Source organism: Ambystoma mexicanum, chromosome 3q, assembly GCF_040938575.1.
Source record: "Ambystoma mexicanum isolate Mex_15411 chromosome 3q, UKY_AmexF1_1, whole genome shotgun sequence".
NCBI classification, from domain to species: Eukaryota; Metazoa; Chordata; class Amphibia; order Caudata; family Ambystomatidae; genus Ambystoma; species Ambystoma mexicanum.
In genome coordinates this window covers 612,864,159-612,881,462 of record NC_090926.1, presented here as the reverse complement: position 1 = coordinate 612,881,462, position 17,304 = coordinate 612,864,159, and the positions used below count along the sequence as shown (strand labels likewise).

At 46.3% G+C, this 17,304-nt stretch overlaps 1 protein-coding gene across 4 annotated transcripts in view; it reads right to left on the bottom strand.

Moving 5' to 3' along the window:
- Positions 1 to 17,304, bottom strand: part of MAP2K4 (mitogen-activated protein kinase kinase 4) — a 1,243,547-nt gene that overhangs the window by 350,343 nt on the left and 875,900 nt on the right. For all 4 annotated transcript variants that reach the window (XM_069654511.1, XM_069654508.1, XM_069654510.1 and 1 more), the window contains one exon: positions 10,052 to 10,103. In XM_069654511.1, coding sequence (XP_069510612.1) covers positions 10,052 to 10,103 — 52 coding nt within the window. The remainder of the gene's footprint in view (positions 1 to 10,051; positions 10,104 to 17,304) is intronic.

Genomic DNA, 17,304 nt, shown 5'->3' with positions numbered 1-17,304 from the left:
TTGGGCGAACTGGAAACTGAAGACTGGATAGATGCATTAATGTCCCCTAGAGAGATTGGGATAGAAACCAAGCTCAGGCTAATACAACTGAGAATTCTCCACCGCTCCTATTACTCGCGCACTGACATGGCCAGATGGAGGGATCTGAGGATGAGACATGCATCAGATGTAGAACCGAGCCGGCTACCTTTTACCATATGATCTGGGATTGTCGGGTGTTACAAGTCTTCTGGGGGGGGTCTGTATTGATACGATCTCTCCGGTCCTGGTGACGCCAATTCCTAGGGATCCTAAAATGTCACTCCTGGGCATCTGGGGAGAAGTGGACTTGACAAAATATGAAAAAATGTTTTTTCCGGTTGCACTGGGGGCGGGTAAAAGACTCATAGCAGCCAACTGGGGACCTGCACCAAAACGGCGAAATTCTGGTCCATGGTAGAACGCACCTGCACCAAAGCGGGACTCACAAGATATGAATGGAACCCAAAGGAATGCTTACTGGGAGCCCATCCCAGACTGAGCAAATACAAACACCTGGTCAAACTAATGGACCTAGCCTGCATCCTCGCAGAAAGGTCCATAGCTTTGGCATGGAAATCACCAGGGGGCCCGAGGCATGGATGTTGGCTTAAGGACCTGGAAAAGTGGACAGAGGCAGAGATCAGAGCCTGGCAAGATGGAATCAACTCAAGCGATGATAACTCCAATGACACCCTAGAATCATGGAGGGCCCTCTTGCGCGACATCCAATACACTTCGGATCACAAACCCCCCTGAGTTCTCACCCCTACCAGAGACTTGCCTGGGGTTTACCCCCAAGAATGGACAACCCGGAAACTCAACCCCCGTGACCTTGGGTACACCGACCATCGGCTCCCCACCCCTCTCACCACAACTAAGAACAATACGTTGAGCTATAAAGACTGTGGTAGTTAATCGGTTGTTGTTTGTTTGTTATGTTACCGTTTGATGGTTATGTACTTATATAAATACCAATAAAATACTTTTTTTAAAAAATAGCGGCCAACTGGGGCTCTGCGGACCCACTGTGCCCGAACCGATGGTGCAATGAACTAGACAGAAGACAGATGCCCCGCGTTAGAGTGCCGGATCTATAACGTACGGGGCTATCCCCGTAAATTTGAGAAAGTATGGGGTAAATGGCTCGATGGTCACTGAAACTCACCCTCCCCCATTCACCACTCTCCCTCCCTCCTTTTTCCCCTCCCCCCGTTCCTCACCCCCCCCCTCGACGCAAGGACATAGGGGGCAACCTGGGTTACCAGCATTTCATGGTCTCGGAACCGTTTCATGGCCCCTTGGCCATGCTGTGCTCTTACCGCAGTTGATATTGCCTTGTTTTCTCCTTTGCTGACGAATGTTTGATTAATATGTAAGTTGCTACTGTTTTGTTTACATGCAATAAACAGAGTTATAAAAAAAAAAAGGTTATTTGGCAACTGGCTAGATACTGAGGTATTTGCAGCAGTAGGTTTTGCACTTTTACGTTTAACGGAAAGACTAGACCCTCTTCTCGCTTTATGACAGCTCCTACGAACTGTTTTATTTTGCTTGGAATGAGACTTGTTTTCTTTTCTTATTAATTGAGAATTCCAATTGGAACAGAAGGTTGGGGTTGATTGTTCTTTGGGTATTCTGCTTGCAAATTTGGGGGGGGGGGATTCCCCCGTTATCAGCAGTCATCCAGATAAGGGTGAACTGGGATTGATTTGCGATGTAGGTACGTTGCCACTACCGCTAGTACCTTGGTGAATAACCTTGGAGCGCAGGCTATGCCGAAGGGTAGCACCTTGAGTTGGTAGTGTTGGTTGGCTATTTTGAAGCGCAAGTATCTTTTGTGCGCTCGGAACATTGAATTATTAAAGTATGCACCTTTCATATACAAGGTTGCCATGTAGTCCTACTGTTTTAGCAGTGGGATTACTTCCTGTAGCGTGGTCATGTGGAATTTGTGTGGCTTGACATAGGTGTTTGCAGGGCGCAGGTCTAAGACAGGGCGCATCGTTGGGTCTTTTTTTGGCACAAGGAAGTACATTGAATAAAGACCCTTTTTTTCCTGGTTCGCCGGGACGATTTCTATGGTGTCCTTTAGTAACAGTGCTTTGACTTCTAACATGATGCACTGTTCTTCCTGTGTAGTTTGTCTTTGTCTTCGCGGGTGGTTGGCTAGTGTTTGTATTAGATCTATGCAATAGCCCCCCGCCAGTGGAGAATACCCAATTCTCTGACTTGATCTCCTCCCATCCGTGGGTAAAGTGTGAAATACGACCTCCTACTTGAGAGGCATGGGAGGGAACCTGTAGCGGGTGGTCATTGCTTAGGAGGGGTTGAGCACCCTCTTGAGGGGGGAGGATCTGCCCCTACTTCTGGACCTTCTTTGGCCCAGTTGAAAGCCCTGTTGGGAGGACTGCCCTTGTGAAAAACCCCAGGACAAACACTGACCACCCTGGTTGTAACTGGAGGACCGCTGGGAGTTCTGTCCCCTAAAACAGCATGCATTAGAGCCTCCTCTCTGCCCTAAGGGTTTGTTAGTGAGTTGTCCCAGGGATTTGAGGGTGTCTTATTCCTCCTTCGCATTTTTTAGTGCATCTTTAACCGTTTTGCCAAATAAAGCGCCCTGCTTGATGGGCTTGTTTAAAAGGGTAGCCTGGGACTTCCATTTGATACCTGATTGACGGAGCCATGCATGGCATTTGATTAGTGTACAAACCGCCATGATTCACCACACGTTGTCTGCCGTTTCCAGGTTATTCTTAAGGATGCAGCTAGCTACCTGTCTCCCTTCAGCAATAGTTTGTAAGAGCTGTGTTTTTAGGGGCTCTGGAACAGAGTCTATTGGTTGTGCGACCTCAACCCACTTATGGCAATTATAGCTGGATAATAGCGTAGTATTATTAGCTACTGTAATTTGATAGGCAGCCAAGGAAGCTCATTTCCTGGCCTGGGTGTAGATCTTTTTACTCTCCTTGTCAGGAGGGGCTTCGGCAGAGGCTAGAGGTGTTCCCGCTCTCTTTCTTGTGGTGGTGACTACTAGAGAGTCAGGCTTTAGCTGCCCCCTAATGTATAAAGGGTCCAAAGGGGCTGATCGCAAGTATCTTTTCAATGCGTGGGTTGATTGCCTGTTAGGGAGAATATGTATGTATAGGCTAATTTCCCAAACCTAGTGAGTCCCCCAGCAGCTTTGCTGGATTTTTGGGGTTTATTTTTTTCTCCTGCTAAGAGTGAGACTCTTTTTCTCCCACTCTTAGGCATGATTTGAGAATGTCCTTTGACTTTGTAATGTGTTTTTTGGGCTATGGGGTCTTTTACTCCATAGGGTTTCATGTGTTTTTGGTAAGTGTGTTACACAGCACCCTCAGTGCAGTAACACAGGGGTGTCAGTGACCCCCAAACATAGACTCCATACCCTGGGACTGACTAGTGTCTCCCAGTGCATGTGAAGTCACCATTGACTTTAATAGTCTTAAATTATGAACAGAACCAGTACAAACCATCATATTGTGGAAGTACTGGTAGGGGTAATTAGATTGCCCCTGGGTCTGTTTTTCGAGGGGGCACTGTGCAGTCCCCTCTCGTCGCGTTTCTGGCTGGTGACAGTGGTTACCACACGAAATATTCCACCGGAATATTTCGTATGGGATTTTCCCATTCATTTTAAACACACCACTTGTTTGGTGCAATGTTAAAGATACCGCCGGGTTATTTATTTAATATTTATTCCCCGGTTGGGTCTTTTTGCCAGGACTCGGTTTTAAAATGGCGTTTGTGTTTGCCTCTGTAACTCCAACCCAAGTCGAGCCCTTTGTTCCACTTTTGGCAGGCTTCTGCACAGAAACCTCCAAAAGTGGTGCCACTCTGTTGGGGTCTACAGGATGTGAGGGAGGGGGGGAATAGGCACCCTGGACTCAGTTGCCTCGGCAACTCAAGTTGCACTCTTGTGTGATTGGCCCAGTGGTGAGTGACAGCTAGGACTGGTGAATGGGGGTTTTCTGCATAAAAGCAGGGCTTTGGGGACTGGAACTTCAGAAGTCGCCACAGGACCTAAAGAATCCGAAGAGGGAGAAGCTGAGCCGACCTGCAACGACGACACCACCGGTGGAGCCCTGCTGAACGACCTCACCACTTCCCGACGACAGAGAAGATCTTCATCCTGGAGAGTCTTCTTCCTTTGAACTGGTGGGGTTAACCAGTTCGCCCTCTTTTCGCCTTCCTGGATCGTCTTGTGGTCGAATCTCCCGTGCCAAGCACCCCGGCGGCCGGATAGCCACGCTTCACCACTACCGCGAATAAAAGGGTAGTAACCTTTTAACCGAGAAACTCTGTGGCTGGTTTCTTCCCTGGCAGTGCAACGACCTCCAGCTTTCCTCCACGTTGAGACCTTCTCTTCCCCTGGACGAAGCACCGGCTTGCACCCGCTGCCAGGAACAACTGCCCCCGCTGGAGCTTTCTCACCATTTCAGGTACTGTGTCCCACCTGGTCTCCCTTGCAACAGACTGTTCAAGGTGTCCCGTAAATCCTTGACTCTCTATCCTGGGGTGACCTGGGACCTGTTAACTAACTTTTCTGAACTATCTGCAACGACTTTTAAAGTGTACTTCAACTGTGTGATCTTGGGCACATTCCGCCTTGCTCTCTCCAAGAGTGGGCCTGGCCTATGAACTTTCTTGCTCTACAGTAGACTCTGCCTCGCCTGACTTGCTGTGGCTCTTTTAAAAGTGTTGGTATTGTGTGCTTTTCGAATTCTGCCTTTTCCCTCCCTTTTTAAATAATTATTGGAGGGCCATCTTGGTTAAGCGCTCACCTCTGTATTTCATAATAAGTGGTCTTTCCTTAAGACTTGTCGAATAATTAATCAGGGAGGTGTGTATATTTCTAATGACTGTGTTTGAACTTGCTTGACATATTAGTGCCAGTGTATTTTTTATAAGTGTTTTTAAATAAATAATGATATATTTTTATACCAAAGCTCTGGTCAGTGTTTGCTTGTGCTACTGTATTTTTGTACCTAATGTGTATACTCTATATACTGCCTAACTCTTCTTGAGAGAAGTCTGACTGCTCAGCCACAGCTACCAGGTACATTTTGGTGGTACAGACTGCTACCAATTGGGTTTACTGCCAACACCTGTAGTCTTAAACTTTTTGCAGTGGTCCCTAAGGGAACTGCACAGGTTTCTGCCTAACATTGCCCTTGTCAGATTGGGGGTAAGTAGTGAGGCTGAATACGCCTCTGGACCGAATGAAGCAGAGGGATAAACTGTGCTGCAGATTTCCTATCCCCAAGGATGTCCTCTACGAAGTTTTTATCGACTTGAGCTTCCTGGGTATCTATCTTAAAACGTTCTGCAGCCTTTAAGAGCAGGTCATTGTACTGCAGCTGGTTGTCTACCGGGAAGTCAGCCACCGGTTGGTCGGTGTGGTCTGGGGATTGGATGATGTATAAGTCATCATTGTCATCATAGTATTAGTATAAGTCTCCTGTGTCCCCTTGGTCCTCTGGGTCCGAATATGAACCAGGGTCTTGTGAGCCTTGAAGGTAGTGGCTTGAAGTAGTGGCTTGGGTGGCGTCCAGGCGGGCTCTCTTGGCAGCAGGCTGTTTGCTTGCTGCCTCATCTTGAGAGGGGGGGGGGGGGCACTAAAGGTTGTGAAGTTGATCTGGTGTTGATCAAAGAAATTTACAAAACTGGACATTCTCCTCATGACCCTATCAAATTGTTCTGGGGAACATTGGGAGGAGCTTGGCAACACTGACGGAGCAGGTGTGGGTGGAGGCTCTGGGGCATGTGTTTATTATTCAAGGGTTGAATAATCCCTACTTTACATACCTTGTGACTTTGAGGCTTGGGGCGTAGAAGAGTCAGAGTTTTTCGACGATCTGGCCTTCAGTGGGGTTTCAGGGACATGTATTTTTATTAAGACGCTCATTTTAGAGCTTTTTTCCAGGAGCCGTCGATGCGTCTTTTGACGCCCGGTCGCAGAACCCGAGGACTTCCCAGATTTGGACGCAGTGTTGGAAACTGACTTTGGCACCTGTTTCGGGGGCCTGTCATGTGATTGCGACCACGATGGCCCAGAAGACTGGGAATGTTCGGACCTTCCCTTGGCACCGCGTGTGGCTTATCAGTCGACGACGTGGTCGACTTACGACCATAGGGGTTGTGCTTGGTGTGGTGTTTACGGTGGGTGCTTGAGCCACTGAGTGTCATCTATGTAGCAGAACCACCGGGCTGCCTGTTGGAGTCGGGGGCTCGTACGGAGGAATCCATTGGATCCTGATCGCCCTCTGAGTCACTAAGGATGCCGACGCTGCCATCGCTGGAGGCTCCCTCGGTGTCCATGGCAGCCACGGCATGGGCGTTTAGTCTTGCGGTCCTTTAAAGTTTTCAGCCGAAACAGTTTGCAAGACTTGCACTGTTTTTCAGCGTGTTCCCTAGGGAGGCAAAGGTTACACACTTGGTGTGAATCCTTCCAGGGAAACTTCCCGTTACAGGAAGGACAGAATTTAAAAGGAGAATTTTCCATAGTGTATAAAGATGGCGACCTGGCAAAATATATGCAAGTGTAGGGGAATATACATTTCTGAGTGAGATGGAATATGAACCTCCCCTCACTTTCCCTACTGTGCAGGGCCGAGGCCTGTTGGGGCCTGGAAAGGCTGCAGACAAAGTTCGTTGAGATGGGAGTCGTCATCGATAAGATGGTCTTGTCCTCGAAAGCCGTTGCCGAAGATATTGCGGTGTACGGTTGTCGAAAGGACAGAAAGAAAAACTGAGTTTAAACTTTACTAAGTAATGGCGTCAGCCAAGAAGGAACTCCGCGATATGCGTCCGACTACAATGGTGGAAAAAAACAATCTGAGGGACCTCGATGCGTGAAGAACCATGGGTAAAGCGGACGTCACACTAGGGATAGTATTAATGGCATGCCCAGTTGACGTCCTTTTCAAGTTTCGAAAACAAAAAATGTAATACTCTGCAGTTACCATTAGATGTCGGCCTATGCATAGCATGTTATCTAAGCAGATATACAAGCCACAGATATATATATATTTATTTTACAGGGGCTGCAATAGTGACCCTGTACTTATGGTTAAGTTGCACCTCCCATTGGAAGAGCAGTTTATGGACGGGTTTTAATGGGGGGACTGGGGGAATTTAAGACGATCCAAAAACTGTTGACTTCCAGATAGACATGAATGTCAACAATTTTTGCTTGTGGCTAAAGTCCAAACCGCTGGGCGGATTTGCACGTGGAGAGGGGGCCTGGTCTGGAAAACATGCTTTTTGAAATTTGGTGTTAATCTGTCCAGTAGATATTTTTTAAATGCCCAGAAAGTAGGTAAAATAAATTAGCGCTCTCTGTCCGGGGACTAACTTTCTGATTCAGTGACTGCGGATGCCTTTGGACAAATCAGAGAGCCGTGCAACATGCGCAGACATCTTAATCGGCCGCTGATCGGTCAATTGATAAGGTGCGTCAAATGTTTTTAAATGATATGTTATGTTATTTATAACGCGCTTAATACCCAGAGGTTTCTAAGCACGGACCCGGGAATCTAACCTGTGTTGGCCCGCGTCGTCTTGCTTCCAAGGCAAGCACGTTGCCGTTGAGCTATCCTCCCGAGATCAATGGACACCAGGTTGAATTTGTGGACTGCGCCCGTAGGCCACAAACATCACAGTAAAAGCATATTCAAAAACACAACATTACACTTGTCAAACACATGAAACAATCTCTGAGGAGGTGAGAGGTGATGAGAATGGGATTGGCCCAGAAAAAGCCCAAAAGGGGTGTTTTTTTCTTCTCCGATGTCTGCGAACTCCAGAGCCAAATGCCATGCCCTGGACAATCTGGCTGTTGCCCCAGGTACTGGCCATGTTGTAAAATGTTGGAAAATCGGAATACACCTGAAGTGTTCGATGGAACCCAAACAACCTGTGAACTCACCAGATCAGGCGTGCACCTTTGTTCCCCTCGGCCATCACAGGACGTCTGCGGTTGTGGCTCGAGACCCGGCAAACTGCTTAGTTAAGTCTGTCTTTGCCCACGCAACTTCCACTTGGAGCACCTGTTCCTAATGAGGCCCTCAGGTGCACAACAGTCACCTGAGACAGGCTCCTGCATACTTTGCCTTCACTCACGCCACTTCCAGTTGGAGGTACTCTTGCTCCTAAGGCCCTCTGGTGCACGCCAGCCACCGAAGACAGCCTTGAGGCCCTTAGATGCACACCAGCACCTGCGACAGCCTCCTGCATGCTTCCCGCTGCGCTGCCTCTACAGAAAAGGTCAGAAAGGGGAATGCTTTCCTGCTGTACGCTTCACGCTGCGCAACCTCTACACTTCAGACTTCTGGGGATACAGACCCTTCTCAGGACCAGCAGCTGTTATCTACCATGCAGTGGTCCGGCGTCCTCTTTTTCCTCCAACTTCTGCTTGGGCTGCAAACATGAACTACGTGACCTCTGCTTCTGGCTTCATCTGCTCTTCACCATTAACACCAACTCTATGACCTGCACCGTTTAAGGCTTTCTGTCTAACTCAGGTGTGGGTCATCTGCATTAATGAATTGACCACTCCTACAACATTGCACCTCTTCAGACCTCTTCCTCGTTCCCAGTACTTCGGGAATTATTGGACTTGAAGTCCCTTATGGAGAAATTAGATTTTCTTATTTCTGTTGTTCTACTTTCAAACCCTAATGTGTTCCTTATAACATTCTTTAAAGGAATATCACAAGGATTAATCATGTGTCTGGTTTGAGAATGGAAAGGCAATTCTTTTACACTGGTGCTATTCCTAAATTTCCTTTCACTGCACTTTTGGGTTTCAGGGAGGTTTTCAGCTTTACAGATCTCCCGAATTTTAGAAGGGTTTCGATTTATGCCAAGGAGTGTATGATTGTTTTCACCCCTATTGATATATGTATCTTGTGGGACAGCAAGAGGGTCATTACAAAAAGCCAGTATCCCTACATATTATCCCCAACAAAAACATCGCCGTACATATGGTCGTTTGTCTCGCGATAGGCGATATTTTTGGGGGGAATAATTTGTGGGAGCGGGTGTTGCAGGGGTGTCCCCCGCACATTTAAAAATAATGCAGGGGTCCATGGGTCAATATCGCCACAAAAATATGGCGATATTTTTGATTCGCAATATTTTTGCGAGGATATTAACACATGGAACCCAAAAAGCCATTACGTATTTTGGCATTGTGGAGCCTTCCTCCCTAGAGGAAGACAAATAATGCGTTCTATCCTACGGATTCCTCTCACTCCCCCGAGACTTTTGTCCTCCCAGGTGATCCTCCCACAGAGCACCACCCCCAAGGTCAGGATCAGGAAGCATCTGCCTTTCCCTTGCCACCTGGGAGACTTTAGGCAGGGAATTAGTGAGGAGGCCATAGGATTCATCACACTTCACTTACAATAGCATGACCCCTAAATATGCACCTACAATGTGTTTCTATAATAGAAAAAAGCTGTTTTTTGGTACTATTAAAAGTGAACAAACATATCTAACTACCAATACAAGGTTAGACAGTACATCGCAAAAACCTAACCAACACAGTTAAATTCACCATTCAAAGATGCAGATGTGGGGTCAATGTCCTCCTTCACTAGCAGAAGAAATCTGGGTGTGCCCTAATGATATGGCATATTGTGGTAGTCTTTGTTGGGAAAGGCATGGTCGAGTACGACAACACCTTGAAGACCGTTTCAAAGTTCGGTTGTTCTCACGCTAAGAACTTCTACTGCGTGGAAGCAAACGGACCTCAACTGGAGAGAATTATTATTTCAGGAACTGAGTTTTAAAAGAAAAAACAAACACAAACCAGTTACTGTATTTGACACGAACACACAGTTTACAGATACACAATCAAATAATGTAATACCCAAACCAATCTGGTACAAGCAGAATAGAATACTAATGCAGAATGTCTTTCGAACGAGAAATTGTCTGTCTTCACACTACAACAAAGTGACATTACTCCAAAAGCAACAAAAGGTTGTACAACATAATAACATACCTCTATGGATTATTTTCAAGTTTTCTTTTAAGTGGTTTAGTGCTTTCACAGTCTGAAAAAAGCAGAAATAACTACTGTAAAAAACATACAAGTTTTAAAATGAGAACTGCAGTAGACAAATGACTACACCAAACCAATCTAACTTAATTCCTAAGAATAGATGTCCTGGTAGTTCTTTTCCATGGAACCATCACTAACAAAATAACATCTAGAAGAAGGCACCTAGACACCAACCCAGTCAAGCTATGAACGAAAGGAGCACGGGCAGCATTACTTAGCAAAGTGACAAGACTAAAATGGGTGCCCGCTTTAGACGTATCTTTAATATTAAATTCAACTTATACCGAAGCACCTTTTGAACATGGCTTCTGTGCAGAATTGAACATATAGATGACAAAAGGAAGCGGATTACATCAAAGCAAGTTTAATTGGAGAGGCGGAGAGGTTTATTACCGGTCAGACTGTGAACGGATCACTCCTATACATTTGCTGTGCTTGATAAATGATTCCTAGCAATTCATCCCCGATGCCCTGAGAGAATTTAAGTGCTTGGGCTCCATATCCCTTACCAGTTACAGCACCTGTAGCCATTCAAAGAATGGTGAGTAGAGAATGTTGTTCCAGCTTCAGATTCTGGGTTGGCAATACTTGTTTAAATGTAATCTTATCACCTCATGGATAACCAGCTCTCTATTAATTTGGAATGGGGCGGGTTTAGCAAGCTATTTAGCAAGAACTCAAAAGAATACAAGGATACAAGTGCTTCAGGAAACCTTGGCATTAATATTTTTAAAAGGTGTTTTATAGCATTTGCAACTCACGTTGTGATGTCAAAGGGCAAGGTGGACTACTTATGGATCTACTTCTTAAAGTGAAAATGTGTTCGATACAATTTAGATCTTAGAATGAAAATAGAAAATGTTGAAAAACATGTTAGAAGTGTACAGAGGAAGCTGGGCTTCAGGATGGCTGTGTTTCTTTGGAGCTCCAGCGTGAGCTCACCTTCTTTGGCTTTCTTCCACATTGGAGCAGAAAGCTGGTCAGCAGTAGCAATACCATTGATGGGAGTGAGTGTAAAACCCAAAATGTCATTTATATAATTCTCTGTCCGTGAGATAAATGTTATGTTGGGAAAACCCAAAGACCGTTACATCTGAGAATTAATGAACATGGGTCTTGAATCAAAAATAGAACACTTACAACGCCGCTGGTAGCCCATTTTCTTGGAAGCACATCATACTGCAGATGAATTATTGTGGTTCGTCCATATACTTTTCAAACATGGAAATAGAGGAGTTTCTATAGCGACAAAGCTAGCTACACATGAGCAATTCTGGATATTTACTGTGAAGACACATATACAAGGACTGAATGATAATTTTAGTGGTCACATGTGGCATGATTCTGTTTAATAATTCATTTTAAGGCCAAATGTTCATTGACATGAGATGAGTTCATGGGTCCCATCTCATAAATAGATGTGCAGTTTAGTATAATTTGCGTGCATATATGAGATCCACCAGTTGGCCCTACTCATCAGTGATATCTTTTAGGAGCATAATCAGTTTCGAGTCCCACGTGTTAAAATATATGAAGTTTAGTTTAGTTTAGTTTATTTATTTGTAAGGCGCGCCAAGCCCGGGAGCATCAGGGCGCACAGGACAAGAATATGCTCAATTTTGTTACAGGTACATCTACATAATCATAGTACATTTTACAATAAATAAAATATGTACAGGTACATGTGCATGGTCATAGTACAGTATACAATAAGCAAGAATAAGCATTCATTATTTGGAATCTATTTGTGGTTAAATTTATAAACCAACATTGTGTTCCTTAAGTGGCATATTATTCTACGATGCCTTCTGTTCCATAGTGTGTCATTACGCATGTTAAAATTATAGAGGTTTTCCATGTCTTGCTTAAAGCTCAAAGGGACACATTCACATTGTGGCTATTAGATCTAAGCGTGCGTTCACATGGCAAAAGCGATGCACCTGAAGAAAAATGGTTGTAGTTTACAAAGGCGCGGTCTAGTCGACAGTAGTTCTATCAACTAATGTCATCACGTCACACGCGTGACTGATTCAGTAAGTCAGCTCCTGGGACCCCAAACAAGAGAGGCATACAATATAAAATAGTTGCAGTGTTACAACTTTGGCGATGTTTGAATGAGAACGAGAGCAAACTTGTGGCCGGATGGATATCGGTAAGAAATAATTAGAAGCACATGCCAAGTAGTTTCAGGGTATAATTAATGAACTAGAGATTGTGACAGCCCTTATTCATCCCCTCTGTATGTCTGTTTTTTATGCAGCTACATTGCTGAACTAACAAGTATGTGAAGAATGGACTAATAAAAGGGATATGTACCCCGATTTATGATGGGTAACAATACGATTACATGAATATTCTCAGGTAAAATAAAAAGAATTTGAGAGTATTAATTTTAGCTATATTTCATAGGATTCTGCAAGACAATACGGGTAGAGATACTTATTATGTATGTCTGTTTTATTGCAGTTTTGACAATGACAGTAGTTGAAGGATAGTCCCACTCACTTGATGACACACATGAAACTCAGGTACTTGCCACTTTCTTTAGTTCAATGTACTAAAAGATAGATTAACAGCATGGAACAAGTTACTTACCTGTAACTGTTGCTGTGCGACTGTGGCCTGGAAAGGTGGGACTTTAAATGGAGAACCCTGAGTGAGGTGTGAGCGCATCCCTCACCATTGCATGGACTGTCTGAATTGATATTGATATTTTATTTGTATCGCGCTCGTACACGTGTTTCAGAGCGCAAAGAGGCAAGGGAGGGGAACAAGGAAGTACAAAAAAAACTATCTTACTAGGCCCAGTGACAATGAAACGTGCAAGTGCATGGGAGGGTGGGGGGTAGAAGTGGAAAGTGCTGAGCAAAGGAATACAGATAAATAATAAATAAATAAAAAAATAGTAAAAAGCAATAAACAGTGGCAGTGCAGCCAGAAAGTGGCAAGTGTTAGGTATAAGGCAACAGACGGGGGTGTCTACTAAGTGCAGATAAAGTGGTTTGGGGGGCTGTATGGTTACAGATACAGACCCCAGTGCAAGGGATCGCAAGGCGGCAGTGCGGTGGGTGGCAGGGAGAGCAGGTACCTGGGCCTGAAAATCAGAGGGTAAGCCAGGTGCACAGTGCCGAGACAGAGCAGATCAGCAGGGGAGAGGAGGAGCGAAGGCAGAAGCAAAGAGGAAGGTGTTGAGATGCTTCCGGAACCAGAGATGGTTCTCCTTAAGTTTCAGAGTGGCAGGGAGGCTGTTCCAGAGGGAGGCCCCAGCCGAAGACCGAGATCTACTCCCAGCTCGTGGTTCCAGGTTGAGGGTAATCTTGTCTGTCCATTTCCCTGTGACTTGGCACCACCTGGCATCTAGAAACACTTGAAGTGGCCTCATCTGCAACCTGCGCAAGGGGACCAGGTGAAAGCAAGAGGACATCATGCCCAGTAGTGACTGGATTGCTAGGATGGTTGCGGATCACATCATGGACAGCCGATGTACCTTCCCCAGGATGGCTACCACACTTTCCTCCGAGGAGTATCTCAAGGATGCCACTGTGTTGAGGCGGGCACCCAGAAACCGAGCGATCTGCGATGGCACTATATAGGATTTGGGATAATTGATGGAGAATCTGAGCTCTGTCAGTAGGCATATGGTTTCTTCTGTGCTTTATATGCAAGTCCTGAGAACACGACCGGATGAGCCAGTCATCCAGGTAAGGGTATCTCTGTATGCCCTTGAGGCGTAGATGAGTCGCCACTAGGGCCAAGCATTTTCTGAAAACCCTTAGCGCCGATTTTAGGCCAAAGGGCAGCACTTTGAATTGATAGTGACGTCCCAGAACGAAGAAGCACAGGAACGTTCGATGCCTTGGGTGTATGGGGACGTCAAAGTAGGCATCCTCTAGGTCCAGCGTTGTCATGTAATCCCCTTCCTCCAGTTGGCCGAGCATTTGCTTCAACATGACCATCCTGAACTTCTGGGATTTTAGGTATTTGTTGAGGCATTGCAAACCCAGGATCGGGCACCACCCTCCTGATTTCTATCGGACCAGAAAGTATCTGGAGTATACTCCGGGACCCCAGAGGCACAGAGGGACGGGTTCTATTGCACCTTTTGTCAGCATATCTTGCACTTCTTGAAGCAGCTGGGCCATGTGTAGCTCCTCCCTCGCTACAAGGGGAATATGAGGGCACCTGTGTTCTTACTCCAGGATGTGTCCCTGACAAAATATGTCCAGCACCCATTTGTTGGTGGTTATGTCCTTCCATGCGTTGACAACATTTGATAGAGGTGCCCTCGCCGGGGTGCGAAAGTGGGGGTCCCGGCCTTTGGCCAAACCAGGCCTGCTTGGGTTTTTGCTTCGTGCCTTGCGGGCGCTGGCGATGCTTTGACACTCTCAGAAGGCTTGCGACCAGCCTCTGTATGCTTCATGCGCTGTGGAGCAGTAGGGCCGACAGTAGCAGGTAGAGGAATATCCTCTGGAAGATCTGCTGCAACTGATTCACTAAAACCGCAGGGCCAGTCCCAACCGACTCGTGCTCTGGACAAAGAGGCACACAGACCCCATTAGGGGCACTCTTCTGGCCTGGTTCTGGTATAGATTCATTTGTCGGGTCGGCGGAAACAGGTAATTGAAAACGCACCGATTATTTTTCTCTTTACCCCATGTTGAATTTTATTGGTGCAGGCCCATTTTGTGAGGGTTGTACAAAACCATAGAGTTAGTTATTTTACCCAAAAATTGTTTAGAACTTCTCCCTGCGTTTTTCGAAGCTCCCGTTCTGTTTGCTGGCTTTTTGGGCAGGGCAGGAGAAAGGAAGATGACCAAGGCTGTTGCAGGGTCCCCAGGAATTTTGCCGGTTCCATGTACGTCTTTATTGCCTGCAGCATCTCATCTACTACTTTTCCGAAGAGGTTATCCCCATCAAAGGGCACATCAATACCTTGGCCTGGACATCAGGTCTAAAGTTGGTGGCTTTTAGCAGAGTGCCACACCATTACCCATCTGACGAAAACCTGAATCTGCGACATTCATGGCTACTGTAATGGCGTAGTCCGAGCCACCTCGCCTTTCTGATAATGGGTGAGAGTCTCTGTGTTCTTGTCATCCGGCAAGAAATCTAGGAGTGGGCCCAGCTTGGACCACAACTCCCTGTCATACCGGGCTAGAATGGCTGGAGCGTTGGCAGCCTTCACGGTTGATGCTGCTGTGTATATGACATGCTTCCCTATTGCATCCAGCTTCTTTCGGTCCTGATCAAATGGAACCATAGACTTGGAGTCTAGATGGTTTAGCAGCCTGTGGATCGGGCCGGAGCTAATACGTTGAGGCAGAGGCAGCACTTGCTACAAATTCACCACTGACAGCGGAGCACAGCAGTGTGCTGCTGTGTGTTCCGTGTGCCGTTATGGCTGTGGATCCTTCAATCTTGCTGAACCTTGCTGAAGTCTTCTTTCTTTGTCTACAGAATACGTGGAGGCAGAGGCAGCACTTGCTACAAAATTCACCACTGGGAGCGTGGCGCATCGGTGTACTGCTGTGTGTATTGCGTTCGCGGCTCCGGCGGATTCTGCGGTCTGGGCACCGGCATGTAGGTTTGTGCTTTCCTCTTCCCACATTAGTTTGTTTACCTTGGGTAAACAACCAGTGTATTAAACAGGGGGCGGGGCTTGTTATGTATATCAAACCCTACTATCAAGCAATGACTAGCTAAACCTTGAGTACTCGCTCCAATCATCTGTGTCTGCCCTCTTCATCAAGGCAACCCGTGATGAGTACATCTACGCTGGAATTGGCGAATCAGCCCTCACCTCAGCCCTCTGTTTGCTTTCCTTTGCTGCCTGCTTCACTGACTTCACCGACTCCAGGCCGACAAACCAAACAGGGGCTCCTCCAGTTATCCTGCCAAAACGTATTCAAATAGCCCCCCCTTTTCTCTTTGCCCGCTTGCTTTGAAAACACTCCGCTTTCATGCAAGCATTCCTTCCTCTACAGCGAAATTACCCCTTGGGTGCCACCCACTCGACAAACTCCGTGTCCCCAGTCAGCGCCTCCGAGTGTATCTACAGCTCTCAAAACTCCTAAAGTTTTTTACTTTGGTCGGCCTCAAGAACCTTCTTTTCATCTTCATAATGGCTCTAACACTGGCTGCGGAGGCACACACATGAAATTATACGACCAAAGTCATACACGGATACCTGTGGTGGACTTGTCCTGGGATGAGGCCATCATCAAAGACTTGCATGAGGAGCTTCCTTTTCCTCTCTCTGATGAAAACGCAGATGAAAACTCACTCATTCTTAGACTTGATGAATGACAACATTGATATCTTAAGGGAAATAACCAACTTGGAGCTGGGCCATGGTTTTGAGGAGAAGAAACCTCAGTCTAAAGTGGATCAAATGTTTTTCGATGAAAGGGTTGAGGGAAAGGGGTCTGTGGCGGCCTTTACTTCTTTATTGTGCCCAAAACTGCAAATAAAATGTGCTAGTAAGGAACGTGTGCAGTTGGCTGTGTCCACAACCCCTTTATGTACTCGCCACGTTTCCCGCGGCATACTGTCAACTTTGACCTCGCCCTGTTCCCCTCTTGAACCCCCTCAACATGATTCACCACTAGAACCCCTGCAACCTCTATCACATCCCTGTAGTGTGAAGGTTCCTGGCGTGCTTAATGTAAGCCAAACAGAGCCCTCCAAAGAAACTGAGACAAGGGGGGTTTGTGCTCAATGTGCAAAATGAACTGGTGTCAACAGCATCCAGAGCGAACACTTATACCCTGGATCTTCTGATGGGTAAAATGTTTGTGGTTGAGGACTTGTTTTGGCCCTTTTCCTGGGAGTCAAGCCTGAACTAGTGACTGCAACTCACTGTCAAACTGAAGAGCCCTCACCCTTAACAAGTTTGTCTTTCCCTCCACCGGGGGCCACTTCCATCAGCACCGTACCAAACAACTAGAGGATGGTGTCTTCACCCCCTGTGTGACGCAGCAGCCTGCGTCTTTGAAAATTCAGATGGCGTTCTGTTCGTGCCATCATCCCCTGTAACAGCAGGGGTCCTCCATGCAGCAGAAGAGCTAATGGCAGAGGTGATGAACTTCCAAACACAAAAACGCCAGAGGATCAAGCTAAATCAGTCTGGGCTTTTCCAATCTTTTTTTTTGTTAAATTTTATTATTGAACACTTAACCAACAATAACAAACCA